Raw genomic sequence first — 15688 nt, 5'->3', positions numbered from 1 at the left:
TGACTTCAACAAAGTATGGACTGGTTTATCGGCTCCAAAGCCAAGAAAAAACCTTAAGGTTTTATTTTTGGCCGGCTGCGCAGCCTTCTCCGCCTTCACACTTTCCGCCCCGCATCTCCAACACGACAGCGCGCTCCGAGCGTGCCGCACGCCTCCCCCGCCGACCACCCCAGACCCGAGTGCCCCCAGGCGCGCCCCACGCGCCCCACGCAAGGACCCGTCGAAAGCAGCTACAAAACCCGGCAGGGCGGGTGTTGTGCTGCCGGTTTTGGTAGCTGTCGGCCAAGCACGAGGTCGTGCGCGCTCGCTGACGGTATGTGAGCGTTTTTCTATTGTGTATGACTTTGTATCGGGACTGACGGGAATCCATGCGCTGTGCTTAAGTTGTGGGATGGCGATGACGTGTGCATTTGCGCCTTGAATTCGATTATCCATGTTGTATGAATAGGAATGTATTAAGAGTTAATACAAGCTGCGTGATCCTACGACTCCAAGTCTTTTTGCTTCCATTGGTGACTAGCTGGTGTGCAGCGGTCGACGATGCCACCGTTCGCTTTGCGGGTGATAAATGCTGAGCAGAGCGCGTCGTACGCAGAGCGGTGGTCAGCGCGCAGCTTTCTCCAGCGCTTCCGTAGCGACCCCGCGGTTTTGGATCGGCCTTTACCGTCGATACTCCCAAGCGCAGCGTTGACCTTCTTGTCCAAGTCTTCCGCTAGCGTCCAGACACGCTGCTTCCACAGCCGATACGCGACGCCGTCCCGGTGCAGTGGCGCCGTTGGTACGTCTACCTCTCGCCCTGCTGCTATGATCATGATGTTGACGCCTGCCTTGAGGTCAGCGCGAACAAACTGTTGTTTCTTTTGGGTTGCCGTGTGCCACAGCTCCTGTGTGTACCAGTTGTAGAAGCAGCCAGCAAGAGAGTGCGCTTCAACGACGGTGTCAGTGCTCGCCTGCGGGGCCTGGCCAGCACAGCGACAAGGAGCAGGACCGTCAGCGCTGGTGGCCTTGCTCTCGTGGGCCGCGACGAGCTTCTGAAGTGTGCGCTGCATTGCTGCGATGGACGATAGCATCTGGGTGACGGCTGCGGCAAGTATGGTGGTGTTTGCATTGCTGCGTTCACCCAGCTGTCCGAAGTTCTCCGTTTGCCAAGCCGTGCGAAGCTGCCGACCCCAACCAATGCACGTGTCCAGCGAGAGCCGAGCTCCCAGCGCTACGTTGGTTGCGTCCAGAGCTTCGTGGAAGCGGTACAGGTAATGCGATGTGAAGCCTGTGGCAGCCTGCTCCTGCTGGACTGCCGTCGCGACGTCGTCAAGATGGATGAGCAGGGACGCGAGCGCCGCATCCAGGACTAAGGCGTCAACGTTGAGCGTGGTGTCAGTGAAGCCGCTGACGTTCTTGAAGAGCTGGCCGCGCAGGGTTAGCAGCTGGGCGTACTCGAGCGCAGGAAGAAGCTCGCTCAAGGTGGCAATCGTGGGCGTGACGCATGGCAGGTGCGGGTCTCGGTATCCAGCGAGGACTTTGCCGACACTCTGGTCCTCGCGTGTCGTGGTACCCACGTACGCGAACGCCTTCGTGAGCGAGTCTAGCAGCCAAGCTCCCCGGGTCGAGATCCACTGGATCGCAAGCTGCGGTGAGGCGTTTGCATACGCTGCGGAGCCGCGGCGCAAGGAGTGGCTGCTCAGCCCTGCGGTGAGCGTCGGGGGCAGCGGGGCAGAGGCCTGGGCTTGGCGCTCGCAGACCATGGTGATGACGTCGTTAATATACTTGGACACGTTGGGCCTTCCTCTCACGCGCTTTGTTGGTGGCTCGTTCCTTGGTTCAGCTTTCTCTTCAAGGTTCTCCCAGTAGAGTATAGCTTCGTCTTGGCTGTAGGTCTTCTCCCCTGGCAAATCCGATGCCGCCGCGTGCGGCACTAGCGGGAACACATAGCTGGAAGGCTCCGACGCTCCGACGAACAGCATTCCGAGGCCGTGCAGCATACACTGCTCCCAGTGAGTCGCGGCCTTGTAAATTGAGATGCCTTGAACCACCGAAGTCTTGATTCGAGCTAGATGCAGAAAGAGCTCCCCCGATGCCGCCATAGATAGCTGGCTCTTCCTAGCAAAACAGGTATCGATCGCTCGACCAAACGTGTGCCGCATTAACGTTAGTACAGCAGCGTCATGTAAGCTCTTATAACCTGAGCCAACCCCCTTAATCGCAGTTTCCTGCACCAGAACACGCAAGTCGCCGAGCGTGCAGCCTGGAGCTTCACCAGTCTGCACGCCAGCTAGCAAATTTCGCTCCTCAATAGTTGAACCCATTTTGTCGCGTATTTTCGCAATTCGCTTGCTGTCTGACAAGTACAGAGGGTACCGCTCTCGGAGCAGGTTCACAACTTGGGACATATAGCCCACAGCAGTAGCCTTAGCAAGACGGCCTCCTCGAGCACTTGGCTTAGTTTGCAAGAAAATGGAGAAGGCGGTTAGCAAAGAGTAAAAGTTTTGACTTGGTAGAGCATCAGGAATAGACAGCGACTTCGCAATACTAGCAATTGACTCCTCATTCATGTTAGCAAGAGCTAAGAATTCGCTGAAGCACTTCATCGCCGCTGCCTCCTGCCCTGCTGTCCCTTGCGGGATGTCAAGCCCTCTCGGCGCTCGCTGCATCTTTTCAAATGGGAGAGGAGAGAAAGCAGACGAGTCACAGCCACCAACGATACAATCATGATTTGTATTGGGAATTTGCGGTCAAATATGAGTAATGCAACAATTACACTAAACTTTTGTATTGGATATTATTCTAGCAAGACTGTAAATTCCCAAAATAATTGGGAAAATGTTGGGATACACACGAATCGATCGTGATTGGCTAAATTCATTGAAGAACTTGTCCTGATTGGATAGATGCAATGACAGAGAAGCGCAAGGAATGCCAAGTTGGGAGAAAGCTTCCTTATCCTACAATAAAAAATCAGAGGCATTCGTTAGGAAATCCCCCATGGGGTGAGCTCGATGTGAAGTCGCGTGACAGTGCGGGAGGAAACCTTGTGAGCAAATGCCACAGTAGCAACGAGGCGTTCCCCTCGTCGCCCTGCCGGTATTTCGGGCCGCAGGAGGTATCCTGAGTCGGCGAGCAACGTCCTCAGGACGTCGCGCTTGCTTGCAAATCGACGTGGCACCGCAAAAAGGAGCCGAGCGCATGCAAATTCCGGCCGATGGATCCCATTGCGAGAGGCTCAACGCCCGTGAATTTTGTTTCCAGCGTCTCGCGTGTCTTTGAGGCGCGGACGTCGCGACTCAAGTTGAGGGCTGGTGGATGTTACATGCGCTTTGCGAGCGGACCGTTCCGGGCTTCGACGCTCCCGTTCCTCGCCCCCTCTGGGCAACCGTTGCCACGTGCCTGCCTCCCTCGCTACGGCCGCGCTCAGCCCAGCCCTGAGTTCATCATTTGCGGCTGGCACCGCCGATCGAAATAACCCGCGCGCGACCGTTGCCCCACAGACACAATGGAGACCTACCAGCACACCGCCTTCCTGCCCAACGCCGCGGCGGAGGCGCTGCTACACATGCAAGACAAGCCCGAAGTGCTGACGCCAGAGGAGGAGGCGCAGCGCCGCCGAGAGCGCCGACGCCGCCAGTGCCGCGTGAGCCAGCGGCGCTACAGGGACAAGAAGGGCTCGGCCGAGTACAACCTCAAGCTGGACGTCAACAACCTGCGCGAACACGTGCAGCGACTGCAGGGCATGCGCGAGCTGCTGGAGACCAAGCTCTGGAGCTCCAAGCTCGCGCAGAACGCGGCCGTGCTCAAGGCCGTGGAGCAGTACTACACCGTCTTCGCGCACGGGCTGCACAACCCCGAGGCGGGCGGCGACCGCGTGCAGAAGTGCTTCGACATGCAAGTGGCCTTCGTCAAGGCCTTCATGGACAAGGACGTCGAGTTCGGCGACTCCCGGGGCGTCGCGGGCGTGATCGACCAGTGGCATCTGTACACGCAGTTCCACGCCAACCTGTCCGTGCGTCTGCTGTCGTCCGAGGTCTGTGGCACCGAGGTCGCGCCCATCGTCGTGGCCAAGGGCATCCTCGCCGTCCGCCTGAACCGCGGCTCTATCGAAAACATGTTCCCGCACATCCTCGCGAACGAGGAGCTGGTGCAGGTGCTGCTGAGCCGCGAGATCGAGTACCCGACGTCCACCACCTACGTGTTTAACTCACGCTCGCAAGTGGAGCGCCAGGACCTCGACGTCGACTTCATCGCCGGGATCAACCAGCGCCTGGGCAGCACCTACGCCACGTCGCGCGTGATGCAGCGCGCGCTCATCTCCGACTGCTGCAAGCTTGGCCAGGTCGCGCCGGTCGACTTTGACGACGGCAACACCAGGCTCGGTTTGTCCTACATCATGTCGTAGTTAGTCTAGCTTGGCTTCTGCTCGGTGCAGCTCAGTGTAGGCAAATTCATCTCCATGTATTCTTCTATCTTCATGGAGGCCATTTTGTTTTCACTCCGGAGGCGCAAGCCAGGTCAGCCCTGCGCTAATCTGTCAAGGAGCTTCGCGGTGGCCCAGCTTAGCAGTGTGGCGTGCTCAAGCCGCGTGAGCATGCATGGATGGTCACCGTGGATCGGCTTCAGCCGGCTTCCATCAGCTTCAGCCCCACGTTGAAGCGGTTGAAGCGACGCGCGTTTATAGCGGATGGCGTTCAGCAAAAGATCCAAGCATGAATTACATTGTCCTCCGTCAAAGCGAATCGAGCTAACACTTATATTATTGGGGCGCTGTGCTCCAGCACTCGGAAGCGCTCTCAGTCCAGCGCCGTTTTGAACAGCACGTCAATACTTACTACTGGTAACAGGTTGTGCGGGCTCTCCAACCCGCCGACTCCTATCCATAGCCTCGCTATCAGCTCATGATAAAATCCGGGTCCAGGCGCGACGAGTCGTCCAGCCCGGCCCGCTCGAGCTCGCGATCCACCATGCCTCGCTGCCGCCGACCATCCGCCGTGTCGTCCTCGACGCTTGCGCTCAGCTTGGAGCCCTCTGTGAGCAACGCGCCTTGCAGCACATGCGACGCGTCGATAGCGCTGCCGAGTAGATTGCTGAGCCCGCCGAGGAAGTCCACGTCCCAGTCCAGCCGCTCAACCTGCGCGCGCTCGTTGAACGAAAAGGTGGTAGTCGTCCGGTATTCGATGACGTGATCGAGCAGCGTGGACACGAGCTCGGCGTTGTCTAGAGCGCGCGGGTAGATCTTCTCCAGCGTCATGCGGTTGATCTGTACGGTGAGCGTGCCCTGCGCCACGACGACGGGGGAGTCGTCGGAGCCGAAGACCTCCGCCGAGACGAACGCCGTCTCGATCCACGCGTGGAACTGCGTGTAGCGGTGCCACTGCTCGAGCACGTCTCGGAGTCCGTGCGCGTCCCCGAACTGCACGTTTGGGTCCAGGAACGCGCCGAGGAAGCCCAGCTGCATCTGGAAACACTTGCGCACGTTGTCACCGCCAGCCTCAGGGTTGTGCAGCCCCTGCTCAAACACAACGTTGTACTGCTCCACGGCCTTGAGCACGGCCGCGTTCTGCGCGAGCTTGGAGCTCCAGAGCTTGGTCTCCAGCAGCTCGCGCAGGCCCTTGAGCGACTGCACGCTCTCGCGCAGGCTGTTGACATCCAGCTTGAGGTTGTACTCGGTCGAGCCCTTCTTGTCGCGGTAGCGGCGCTGGCTCACGCGGCACTGCTTGCGCCGGCGCTCGAGGCGCGCGGCTTCATCCGTGGGAGTGGGCTGCTGGGCCATCGGCGCGTGTCGTGGCGGGAACTCTCGGATGCGGGGTGCGGGGCAAAAGGTTTTATGAGGCGATGCATTTGTGGAGACCTAGCGGCGACAAGAGACGCGCGCCATACCGTTTCGTTCGCAGGAGGATGGTTTTGTAATTTACGCAAAATAATATGACGGAAGGTGGTACTATTAGACCCACCGTATCGGATCTTTAGCTTGATAAGCACCATATTTCGTCAGAATTGAAAATCATGATAACTTTTCGAAAAGCGAGTTAAAAGCTAAAATGGCTTTAAGTTTAGCTCGACAGGCCCCTGACTCACTGAACACATGAGTGTCATATTTTCCAACGACACCGCGGCTGCGGCCCAAGAGGATCGCAGCCAAACGGGGCAGTGCTTGGCTTTGCTTGCGAGCGTCAATCTGCGGTTACGAACCCCTGAGATGGGACGAGCTGGGCGTGCGAAGAGGGCCTGAGCTCTGCGTGGGTATGCAGCGGCACCTATTGCCGCCTGAAGGGCAGGTATGCATCTGTGCCATTAAACACTGCGGTTTGCAAAGGGGACAACTTGCCGCGCCATATTGACCAGCAGTCTCAAAGACGCGAGCTGTCCCAGTGACGATTTCGTTGCAGCGGCGCGCCGCATAGAGATGCAGTGCGGCACAATGTACCCATTTACACTCTTCAACGTGGTCAACGTGGTCAAGCGCGAATGCTCCGGGTTGGATACAGACCTCCAGCTAAGGGATTTCGCGACCACAGTCGTCTTCCAATCGTGCGGTGCCGCGCTGAGCCGATGGGGACGTTGTCAAGCTGAGCCGAGGCTGGATCAACAGACGGCGCTCAATTAACTGGTCTCCTCTCATCTTTCCAGTCGCCACCTCACATGGCACACGCTGCGACCGGACTTCAGCCGATACTACAGCGCGATGAACGTGGAGGTTTTCCATTCGGTCGGGATAAGCGCTGAACCCTTTGCTGAAATTGGCTTTGGTTGCAGCGATCTTCTACAGTTGCCAGCTCAAGGAGGCGGTATTGTATGAGTCGGTGGTGCTTACTGTACTCTCTGCTGTGCTATGCACCGCTTCCAGATGAGTTGGGCGTTATTTCGTCATCTGCAAAAGGGTCTCTATTACACCAGTTAATCGGTGGACGCAGGCTCCACTGGGTACACCTGCCGCACGTTGATGTTAATGCGTTGGGTGCTCAAATACGTGCGCACAGCCTCGTATTCCTCCCGGTCGTCCTCGCTCTGCAGAAGGGCGTCGAAGTCGTCGCTAGGCACGTCAAACGGGGTGGGCAGCACGCGGGCGACTCCGTGGTAGCACGTCCTAGACTCTCCACCCATAATAGCGATGTCGCCACTGCGCAGCAGGATCTCCAGCGGTAGCTCGTCCTTGGTGTGCCCACCCATGAGGAACACGCAGCGACTGCCGAGCGAGAGCGACACCACCGGATGATCCATCGTGTACTCGACGTCGTCCAGATGGCCGCCCATGGACGACTTACTCTTGTAGAAGTTAACGATCACAGCCTCGGCCGACAGCGACATACCGCACGCAGCAGCGCAGCGGGAGCCAAGCTGCTGCAGCAACTCGGGCACGGCGGAGAAGCTGTGCCTATAGTATTTCCGCGCGGTCCAGTCGTAGTGGTAGCCCGACGCCGCCCAGCACAACTTCGAGAGCAGCGGAGACGCCGCAGGATCCTTCGGGTGCGACCCGCGCGCCTTGCGCCAAATGTCTGTCTCTTGCTGGTTTTGCAGGTGCATGTTGGTAACATGCGGCTCCTCCGTAAACTCGGTCCTGCAGCCATGAAAGATGACGACCAGCATTAGCGGTCAGCACCCGCACTCGCAGCGGTCAAAACTCAGTGCACGCAATGATCGTCGCGTACAGGCAGGCGTGAGCGAATTGCAGCTGCGTCTTGGTGTCGATGGCATTGGGGATGACATAAAACCCGCGGTGCGAGGCCACAAAATCGTCAAAGGCCAATACCGGTCGCTCTTTGTCCTCCGGACCCCACTTCCAGGAGCCTACGCGCTGCACTTTCGCCTGCTGCTCCTTGCTGAGGTTGCGCGGGTCCACCAGCGCCTCGTCGTTCCGGAGATCCTCGTCCGTCGCGCGCTTCCAGCGCTTCTCGCTCGCCTTGTACGCCGCCGCCATCGCTCGCTTCGGCCGCTAGAGCATGTCGGTGCCGTAGAAATGCGCAAATAACAGCGGGTGTTATGATTTCAATTCTTTTAACCATGTATCACGTTAACCGTTCTTTTTCAGTTAGAGAAAATGGTCCTCGACAGCGGCTGGTTTCCAGCATTCGTACAAAAAATACATGTAAAATGCCGGCTGATTGATCACACTGAAATGCTGCACCCACCAGAAAGTAGCCTTGCGAGCGAGCTGGGTACCTGCCGTGGTATCTGCCGTGCTACTTTGAACAAGCCTGCCTACTACTACTAGGGTTGAGCAGATGAATATTCGCGCATACCCCACCTCAATTGTACTCGTCATGTTTGTGCAGTTCAGTGATGTTTCAGGTGGAAGAACAGCAGCATTTCACCTCGCACAGAAGAACTACAGTAATTTGCCTCAATAGCGAAGTCGTGGCATCGAATACCCTGCTGAAACGAGTATCTGTACACACCCCAAATCCAGCCAATGAGAGTTCAGCTAGCCTCTCCTATGCAATTATCTAAGAGAATGTATAAATGTAGCCATTGCGCTATTAAGGCAAATTACTGTATCGTGCTTTGGCGAATGAACCATAATGAACCATAAGTTATATTTTAATATGTAATATGTTCACACACGATACTGCGCAGCCAATTATTTTAATAATTATTATAATTTTAATAACCATAATGAACCATAAGTTATATTTTAATATGTAATATGTTCACACACGATACTGCGCAGCCAATTATTAAAATAATAAAATTATTATTATTATTATAATTATTTTAATAATTGGCTGCGCAGTATCGTGATTATTATTAAAATAATAAAATTATTATAAGTTTAATAATTATTTTAATAATTGGCTGCGCAGTATCGTGTGTGTGATCATATTACATATTAAAATATAACTTATGGTTCATTATGGTTCATTCGCCACACACGATACTGCGCAGCCAATTATTTTAATAATTGGCTAATTTTAATAATTGGCTGCGCAGTATCGTGTGTGTGAACATGTTGTCAACTGGGGTTCAGCCGGCAGCGGCCTATGCCGGACCCTCGGAAAATAGCGAGTCGTTATTTTCCGGGGGTCGCTATTAGCGAGTCATTCCGGCTTAACCCATGTAAAGTACCCTTGACAGGCTCATCCCGAGCACTGCTTGCGTTGCCTCTACAGCTCGTGCCGAAGGTATCTTACGTGGAGCAACACAGACTCGTAAAATTGCCGTCCTTGGTTGAAGAGGAAACGCATGGTCTTATATTAATCGGCACCGCTCTTCTTCTCACTCTTTTCTAGGAAGTTCGGAGCTCTTCGCGGCAACCTCGATTCAATTTACGCATACTTAACAACGACCAGCAAACACCAACAAAACACCTTTCCAACTAGACTTCTATAGCAGTAGCAAAGCCGAAACCGACACGGCGACCACCGCCAGGCTGGAGATGGCTACCTCTGCTGCTCCACTTGTGCCGCTACCGCTAGGGTCTTCGGACGAGGACTTGGAGGCAGTCGGGAGTGACGGGCATGGAGCTACCGTCGCGGTCTTCAATGAAGGGCAAGGCGCCGACACCGACCCATCCGACGAAGTTGATGCCGTCTGCAATGACGGACACGGGCTCTTGCCGGTCGCACTGCTGCTGCCGCTGCTGTATTCTGTTTCGCCGCTGGAGCTGCTGGAGAGCGCAGGCTGCGGCAATGACGGACATGGTGTTTTTGCTGGCGTCGCAGTAGCAGGCGCAGCCGTCGTTGCGTCCGGCACAGCTGGGGCCGCCGGAGCTTCTGTCGCTACTGGAGGCTCCGTCGCTGCTGGGGCGTCTGTGGCGATGTCCGTCGTCGTGGAACCGGCCGCGCTTGTGGTCTGCGGTAGCGATGGACACGGTGTCTTGCCTGTGTCGGCGTCGGACGCCACCACGCCGGCATTCCCAGCGGCCGACAGATCCGTGTTGCCGAAGGTGATGGAGTTGGTGTCCACGGCGCCAACGCTCGCTGACAGCACCACGCAGGTCGTCAGGATCATCGCGAGCTTCGTCACGCGCATTCTCCGCTGCTTGATACGGTCCTGTGCGGCGTCAAGTCAGTCAGCTCCGCTGCGGAGATTGTCGAGTGGGCAGCCCCGCCGCTGGGGCGGGGCGGGCGTGGCGCCAGACATCCGTGTGGTCGGGCACCTGTTGCATTCACAAAGGCAGTGGAAACTGGGAAGCGCGAAAGCAGCTGGCGGGCGAAAGTCGCTGTGTCTGCCACTGGCAGACACCAGGCAGACTGCCAGACACTGTCTGGTGGGCTGGTAACCAGTGGTGGGTGTTCTATTTAACGCGTAACTGATAACATGACGGTGGTGTCGTGATGAACAGGCCTCCCTAATTGGGGGAAATCCTGCATTCCCCCAATTAGATTAATAGGGGGACGACTTGAGGATTTAAAATGGGTATGGTGGGGGACGATAGTGAAAGTAAGATAAATATCTTAGGGATTGGCATAGCCGGTGCTAATTTGGATTCAACCTACGATATTCAAAGTGTTACGGTTCATCCGCATACGAATTAGCTAGAAACGAATGTCTGCGAAAGAATTATATATCACTAATCGTGATAAAAGTTTTGACTAGCTCTGTAACTTTGCTTGATCGGTAGGGCTTACATATTTATATTGGCACCTGTTTACTTAAATTAAGTATGTAATTTATTATTGCCGTTTGCAGATATTTTGGCCAACGCATGCATATTATCTCGTTAATAATCTCGGTTTTAATCCAGTCAGCTCTTAATTAATACCTAGGTCCGATTATATATATCGCCAGCTTGAGGCTCTGCTTTCCCGACCAAAACGCTTTTCTGCGGCTTGGAAACGCAGAAATGCCATTCTAGACAGGCCAAACCGAGTTTCTGGGCCTAAAAGCGGCCTCCACCAAAGCACAAAGCTAAAGCAGCCCTCGCCTATCTCGTGTCCACTCATATTAAGAGACTGGCGTGGTCTATTTTAGAGGTCTATTTTAGAGGGCAAAGCATTTGCAAGCGGCAATAACATAGCCTATGATAAAACTGCTCCTAAACTTGCATTCTTCTGTAGCATCGCCTACAGACCAACGGCCTCTTCCAGTTCGCGGTCAGCTCGCCGTCCGTTTGGGCTTAAATGCTACTTGCCAATACCACCAATTACGGAAATTTGACAATATTTGTGATGAGTGGGGATGGTTTGGGGGTCGACCCATTACCGGAGATCCACGCTTCCACCTGGGTATGTTCCTGTTTGTTTGGGGTCTGAGTGAGCTCGATGCTTATCAAGCCACATAATTATCTGAAAATAGCTTGCCAACATGAATTCACCTCAGAACCATAGTATTTTTGTGGGGGATGGGAACGGGTCTTAACAGGGGTATAGTGGGGGAAATGGTCCCCATTTCCCCCAATTAGGGAGGCCTGGTGATGAATGTCCCGCACTGCACCACCGCCAACACTCCCACCTCGAGAGCGTTTTGCCACGTTCTGTTGACGAGAAACAATGGTGCATTGCGCTTTATGTCTCGGTGGATGCTCAGCCAGAGGTCACCGGCTATGACAACTTTGATCCTAAGACCGAAAACCGCAACTTGTGAGTGTCGGACTGTGGAGCGCCTTCAACTTTGTGAAACGGAGACCGTGACCCGCAAAAGTGTTGGCAACACCGCTTGAGGACGCAACAATATCCTAGGATGGTGATGCAGAAGCTGATCGGTCTGAACCTCAGCCCGGCCTCGCCGCGCCGACGACGTAGGGACAAGAATGGTTGATTAGCTTTAAATGGCGCCGGCGATCTCTCTTCCTGCATCGACGAGCTCTACTGCACTTCTGTCTGCAGTCATGAAATCTCGGAACAATTGACGCACATACATGGACGGCACGAGACTTCTAGTTAGTGAGTCGCTGACCGGATAGCAGCTCTATAGGAGCAGGTAGACGGCCGAGACGGCCACCGCTGTCATGGCGGGCGCGATGCGGCCGGCGGCATCGGAGCTCTGCACGGCTGCACTGTCCGAGCTCTGCTGCTTTTGAACAGGATTGTCCGCAGCGCTGGCGGACGGATCCTTCGGCTGCGGCAATGACGGGCACGGCGTCTTGGGCTGCGGGAGCGACGGGCACGGAGTCTTGGTGCTGTTGTCGTCCGGCTGCGGCAGCGTGGGGCACGGGGTCCTTGCCGAGGACGTCGATCCATCTTCATCGTCAATGGAAGTTGCTGAAGACGACGAGCCTGCGATAGGAGGCAGAGTGCACGGTGTTTTGCCGCTGCCAGTACTGGTGGTCACGTCGCCGCCTTGGTCTTCCGTTGTGCTAGATTCCTCCGTCTCATCAACGCTGCCCTGATCTTCCGTCGTGCCAGTCTCCTCGGTCTCATCGTCGCCTGTCGGAATGGTTGGCTCGGGGGTCACAGACTCATCCACCGAGCTTTCCGTCGACGTGTCGGTCGTGGTGGTGTCCGTCGTGGTAGACTCCTCCGTCTCATCGTCACCTGTCGGAATGGTTGGCTCGGGGGTCACAGAATCATCCACCGAGGTTTCCGTCGACGTGTCGGTCGACGCATCTGTCGTGGTCTCTGTTGTTTCGTCAGTAGTTCCTCTAGCGGCCGGAGTGGCTTGCGGCAGCGATGGGCACGGGGTCTTGACAGGCGTAGTTTCTTCGCTTGTCGGCGTGGTTTCTTCGCTTGTCGGCGTGCTCGGAGCCGGGGTCACCTCGGCCGCTGGAGCGACAGGTGCAGGCGTTTCCTTGACCGCGGGCGTCGCCGGAGTCTCCTCAGCGACGGGCGTGGTAGCCGCTGGCGCTGTTGCCGGTGTCGTGTCGGTCTGCTGCACCGAGTCGGCCGTGTACGCGTCCGGGTTGGTTTCCGTTTGCTCCACAGTCTCGGTGGAAGTGTCGTCTGCAAAGGTCGGCGCTGGCGTCGCAGCCGTGTTGAGCCCCTTCTTGCTGGTCACCGCCGTGTTTTCCAGCGCGGTGTCCGCCTTGGAGATCGTCTCCGTTTGCTCCACCGTTTGGGTGCCGCCCTCGCCGAACGTCGGAGCGGGGGTGGCCGCCGTCTCAAGACCCTTCTTGCTGGTCACCGACTTGTTCTCGAGTGACACATCGGCAGGCATGACGACTCCGACGGAGTCGCTCTCGCCGGCGACTTTCGAGTCCTGGAAGGAGAACGCTGCCGAGGTCGATACAGCAGCCGAGGCCACGGCCATCACAAGCGCCAGCTTCATCGGAGCGCGCATGATCCTAATAAATGGTTCGGTGGATTTCCTGCACGTAAAGTCGAGAGTACGGACACCAAGCCGGCAGATCTGCGAATGTCCAGGGCTGCGGGCACTGGTCTGAGGCTGGGCACACAACCGGATGGTGAAGGGGGAGACACTTCCGCTGATCACTGTACGCACCATTAATCGGCCTCGATTTGACGAGAGGCGGAATATTTAGCGTTTGCAGGCGAATGGACCAGTGAAACTTTTCGGTTCGCACTGCTTGGCGACTTTGGTGCATGTGCATGTTGCAGCGAGCTTTGCCACCATTATCGTCCGTCGAAACGAAGCAAATATTCGTGCCCGCCACAGAAAGCCGCAGCGAACCCATGTCTCGCGACATTGTGAGCAGGGCTCCAACACGAAGCCACACCGAGCTGTAAAAGTTGTGCGGCTGGCGCCCGAGGCATGTAGAAAAAGTAAGTGTAACGTTAGTTCAATTCCCGCAGATCAAGCGAAGACAGAAACGCAGTGTTCAGAGGCCCGCCAAAAGTATTATCTAAAGAAAAAAATATCTAAACGGTGTGGTCTCGCTAAAGCAGTTTGACAATGAATTGAGTACCTGTACCTTAGCTGTGCAAAAAGGAATGAAACGGTTAGTTATTTGGGGCCAGGCTAGGCTAGTGCCGTCTGTCTTGGCCTGCAGCTGCAATGGGGCCCAAGAAGAAGTGCGTGCATGCGAGCGCGGTGGCCTTCGTTGTATCTGCTGGTTTAATTGACTGGCACCCCACAAATTGCTTCCACTGATACAGAACCAAGAAGGCTGGAGCCTCGGCAGCGAACACGAATGCTGCCATCGCGACGAATGAATATCCTTTCACCACTGCTGAATATTCATCTGTGTATAGTTTATCGATTGATATCTGGAACGTTAGATGCCTTGACCGTGCTTGGTTCTTTTTCGTTTGCACGGACGAGCTTCGTAAGCGTGTTGAGGAGGCGGAGGCCCAACTACGCGAGGAGGCCAAGATCATCGAGCGTATGACCCGCGACAACAAAAGTAAGCAGGACCAGATCAACGCCATGGAGAATTTGCTGCAGCGGGAGGCCGAAAAACACCAGGAAACACTTCGGCTGCTGGAAGACGAACACGCGACGCAGAAACAGCAAGCTGAGCATGAGATCGACGTACTGCGTCGTCAGGTTTGCCAGCTAGAGCTGCATGTAGAAGCCTATGATGTGCTAGAAGCTGCGAATGTCAAGCTGCGTGATCGCGTGGAAGAGCTGATGCAAGAGATGGAGCAAGAGAACAAGACTCATGCCGAGGAAATTCACAAAGTGCGGCTCGACATGTTCAACCACAAAATGGCGCTGGAAAAGGTCAGCCATAGACAGCTTTCTGCGATACGTATACTCTATCTAAGCTTTTGATTTGTGTAGACGTTCCGCAAAGCCCTTCAAGAGCTTGATGCAGACTACCTCAAGAAGGCATTCAATGCCATGTCGGAAGAAAGCAAAGTACGCTAGGCGGACGTTCTTGCGATTTTTCTCTTTATCCATCCTTTGACCTACATTGAGTTGTGTCTATGTAGAACGCACTGGTGGCAAATGCCAAGTTGAAGGACGAACTACAATTACAGAGCATCGGCGTGGACAATTTGATGCACCGGTTCACGCAGCAGGCAAAGCATTTCCAGAGAATGGTACGCTTTTAGTATCTTTCCTCGTCGGCGTTAAATGTTATTGACGGAAGTTGTGTTCGTATTGATATCGTACTCGCAGAAAGTAGAGAACGAGATTCTGGAGCAGGAAAGCCACCTTCGACTGCGAGAGGTGGCCACGATGAAGAAGATGCATCTAACTGCTGCTCGAACAATCGATAAACTGAAGGAAGATGTGAGTAAAGAGGAACAAGAGTGGAAAGAGCATACGAACAAAGTCATCGAAGACCTTCGTCACGACAACCAGCACCTTCAAAAACTCCACGAACTCACACAGGTATATATTCGCTGTCATCACTAGCGTGCTTTGTAGTGATCACCTAACGCACCCGCATTTCCTTTTCTCAACTTTCGTAGAAACGCTGCAACAAGTGGAAGTCTAGATACATGGAACCCACCGAACGCGAGGCCAACCGAAGAATGGATGAGCAGCGGGTCAAGACTGCACCTACTGCAGCCACCGCACTGTCGTCCATGATTCGTGCACACAGTCAACCAGTATTTTCCCCGCACGTGATACCAACAGCGATCTTTCCCGACAGAGAGCAGAACCCCTCGATCAACTACGACGAAATGTGGAGCCACAGTTTTGCACTGAAAACCAACCAGCAACACGATCATCCTCTCGGGGGCAACGAAAAGCATGGCAAGAAGAAGATCAAGCAAGGCAAAGTCGCCTTTCAGCCAACGGATGATGGTGCTACTACTGAGCAATCGATGGAGCAACTGAGTCGTATCGCCAGCACCCAACTAGGCATGGCCTCAACCCGATCTGCCAGCATCTCAACCACTCGGAGAAAAACGCATCGCCTCCCCCAAACTGTCATTCCCCGCAAAGGACAGAGCGTCGATGCATTCAACTT

At 55.2% G+C, this 15688-nt stretch overlaps 8 protein-coding genes across 8 annotated transcripts; 2 read left to right on the top strand and 6 right to left on the bottom strand.

Moving 5' to 3' along the window:
• Positions 1–482: 482 nt before the first annotated feature.
• On the bottom strand, positions 483–1070 carry PHYSODRAFT_477813 (hypothetical protein; the record flags this gene model as incomplete). Its single annotated transcript, XM_009519090.1, has 2 exons — positions 483–950; positions 1026–1070. 2 exons carry the CDS (start codon positions 1068–1070, stop codon positions 483–485), a joined length of 513 nt encoding a protein of 170 aa, XP_009517385.1.
• Positions 1071–1556: 486 nt separating this feature from the next.
• PHYSODRAFT_413317 (hypothetical protein) lies at positions 1557–2549 on the bottom strand (the record flags this gene model as incomplete). The annotated part of the gene is made up of 3 exons (XM_009519089.1): positions 1557–1718; positions 1791–2171; positions 2265–2549. Coding segments are annotated over 3 exons (828 nt in total), but the record flags the coding sequence as incomplete, so codon positions are not given.
• Positions 2550–3547: 998 nt separating this feature from the next.
• PHYSODRAFT_474680 (hypothetical protein) lies at positions 3548–4387 on the top strand (the record flags this gene model as incomplete). Its single annotated transcript, XM_009519088.1, has 1 exon — positions 3548–4387. The coding sequence occupies one exon, from the start codon at positions 3548–3550 to the stop codon at positions 4385–4387; it is 840 nt and encodes a 279-aa protein (XP_009517383.1).
• A 391-nt stretch (positions 4388–4778) lies between these two features.
• PHYSODRAFT_344181 (hypothetical protein) lies at positions 4779–5780 on the bottom strand (the record flags this gene model as incomplete). Its single annotated transcript, XM_009519087.1, has 2 exons — positions 4911–5780; positions 4779–4839 (listed from the first exon to the last, which is right to left on the bottom strand). Exons 1-2 carry the CDS (start codon positions 5756–5758, stop codon positions 4779–4781), a joined length of 909 nt encoding a protein of 302 aa, XP_009517382.1. The 5' UTR covers positions 5759–5780.
• Positions 5781–6882: 1102 nt separating this feature from the next.
• Positions 6883–7903, bottom strand: PHYSODRAFT_470275 (hypothetical protein; the record flags this gene model as incomplete). The annotated part of the gene is made up of 2 exons (XM_009519086.1): positions 6883–7543; positions 7635–7903. The coding sequence occupies 2 exons, from the start codon at positions 7901–7903 to the stop codon at positions 6883–6885; spliced, it is 930 nt and encodes a 309-aa protein (XP_009517381.1).
• Positions 7904–9306: 1403 nt separating this feature from the next.
• Positions 9307–9954, bottom strand: PHYSODRAFT_258383 (hypothetical protein; the record flags this gene model as incomplete). Its single annotated transcript, XM_009519085.1, has 1 exon — positions 9307–9954. The coding sequence occupies one exon, from the start codon at positions 9952–9954 to the stop codon at positions 9307–9309; it is 648 nt and encodes a 215-aa protein (XP_009517380.1).
• Positions 9955–11832: 1878 nt separating this feature from the next.
• Positions 11833–13140, bottom strand: PHYSODRAFT_294997 (hypothetical protein; the record flags this gene model as incomplete). The annotated part of the gene is made up of 1 exon (XM_009519084.1): positions 11833–13140. One exon carries the CDS (start codon positions 13138–13140, stop codon positions 11833–11835), a length of 1308 nt encoding a protein of 435 aa, XP_009517379.1.
• Positions 13141–13815: 675 nt separating this feature from the next.
• PHYSODRAFT_258392 (hypothetical protein) lies at positions 13816–15004 on the top strand (the record flags this gene model as incomplete). The annotated part of the gene is made up of 5 exons (XM_009519083.1): positions 13816–13832; positions 14040–14484; positions 14545–14622; positions 14697–14807; positions 14887–15004. Coding segments are annotated over 5 exons (769 nt in total), but the record flags the coding sequence as incomplete, so codon positions are not given.
• Between the last annotated feature and the right edge of the window lie 684 nt (positions 15005–15688).

This window comes from Phytophthora sojae, assembly GCF_000149755.1.
Source record: "Phytophthora sojae unplaced genomic scaffold PHYSOscaffold_1, whole genome shotgun sequence".
NCBI lineage: Eukaryota > Oomycota > Peronosporomycetes > Peronosporales > Peronosporaceae > Phytophthora > Phytophthora sojae.
The sequence above is the reverse complement of the archived record's forward strand: the minus strand, read 5'-3'. Positions and strand labels throughout refer to the sequence as shown.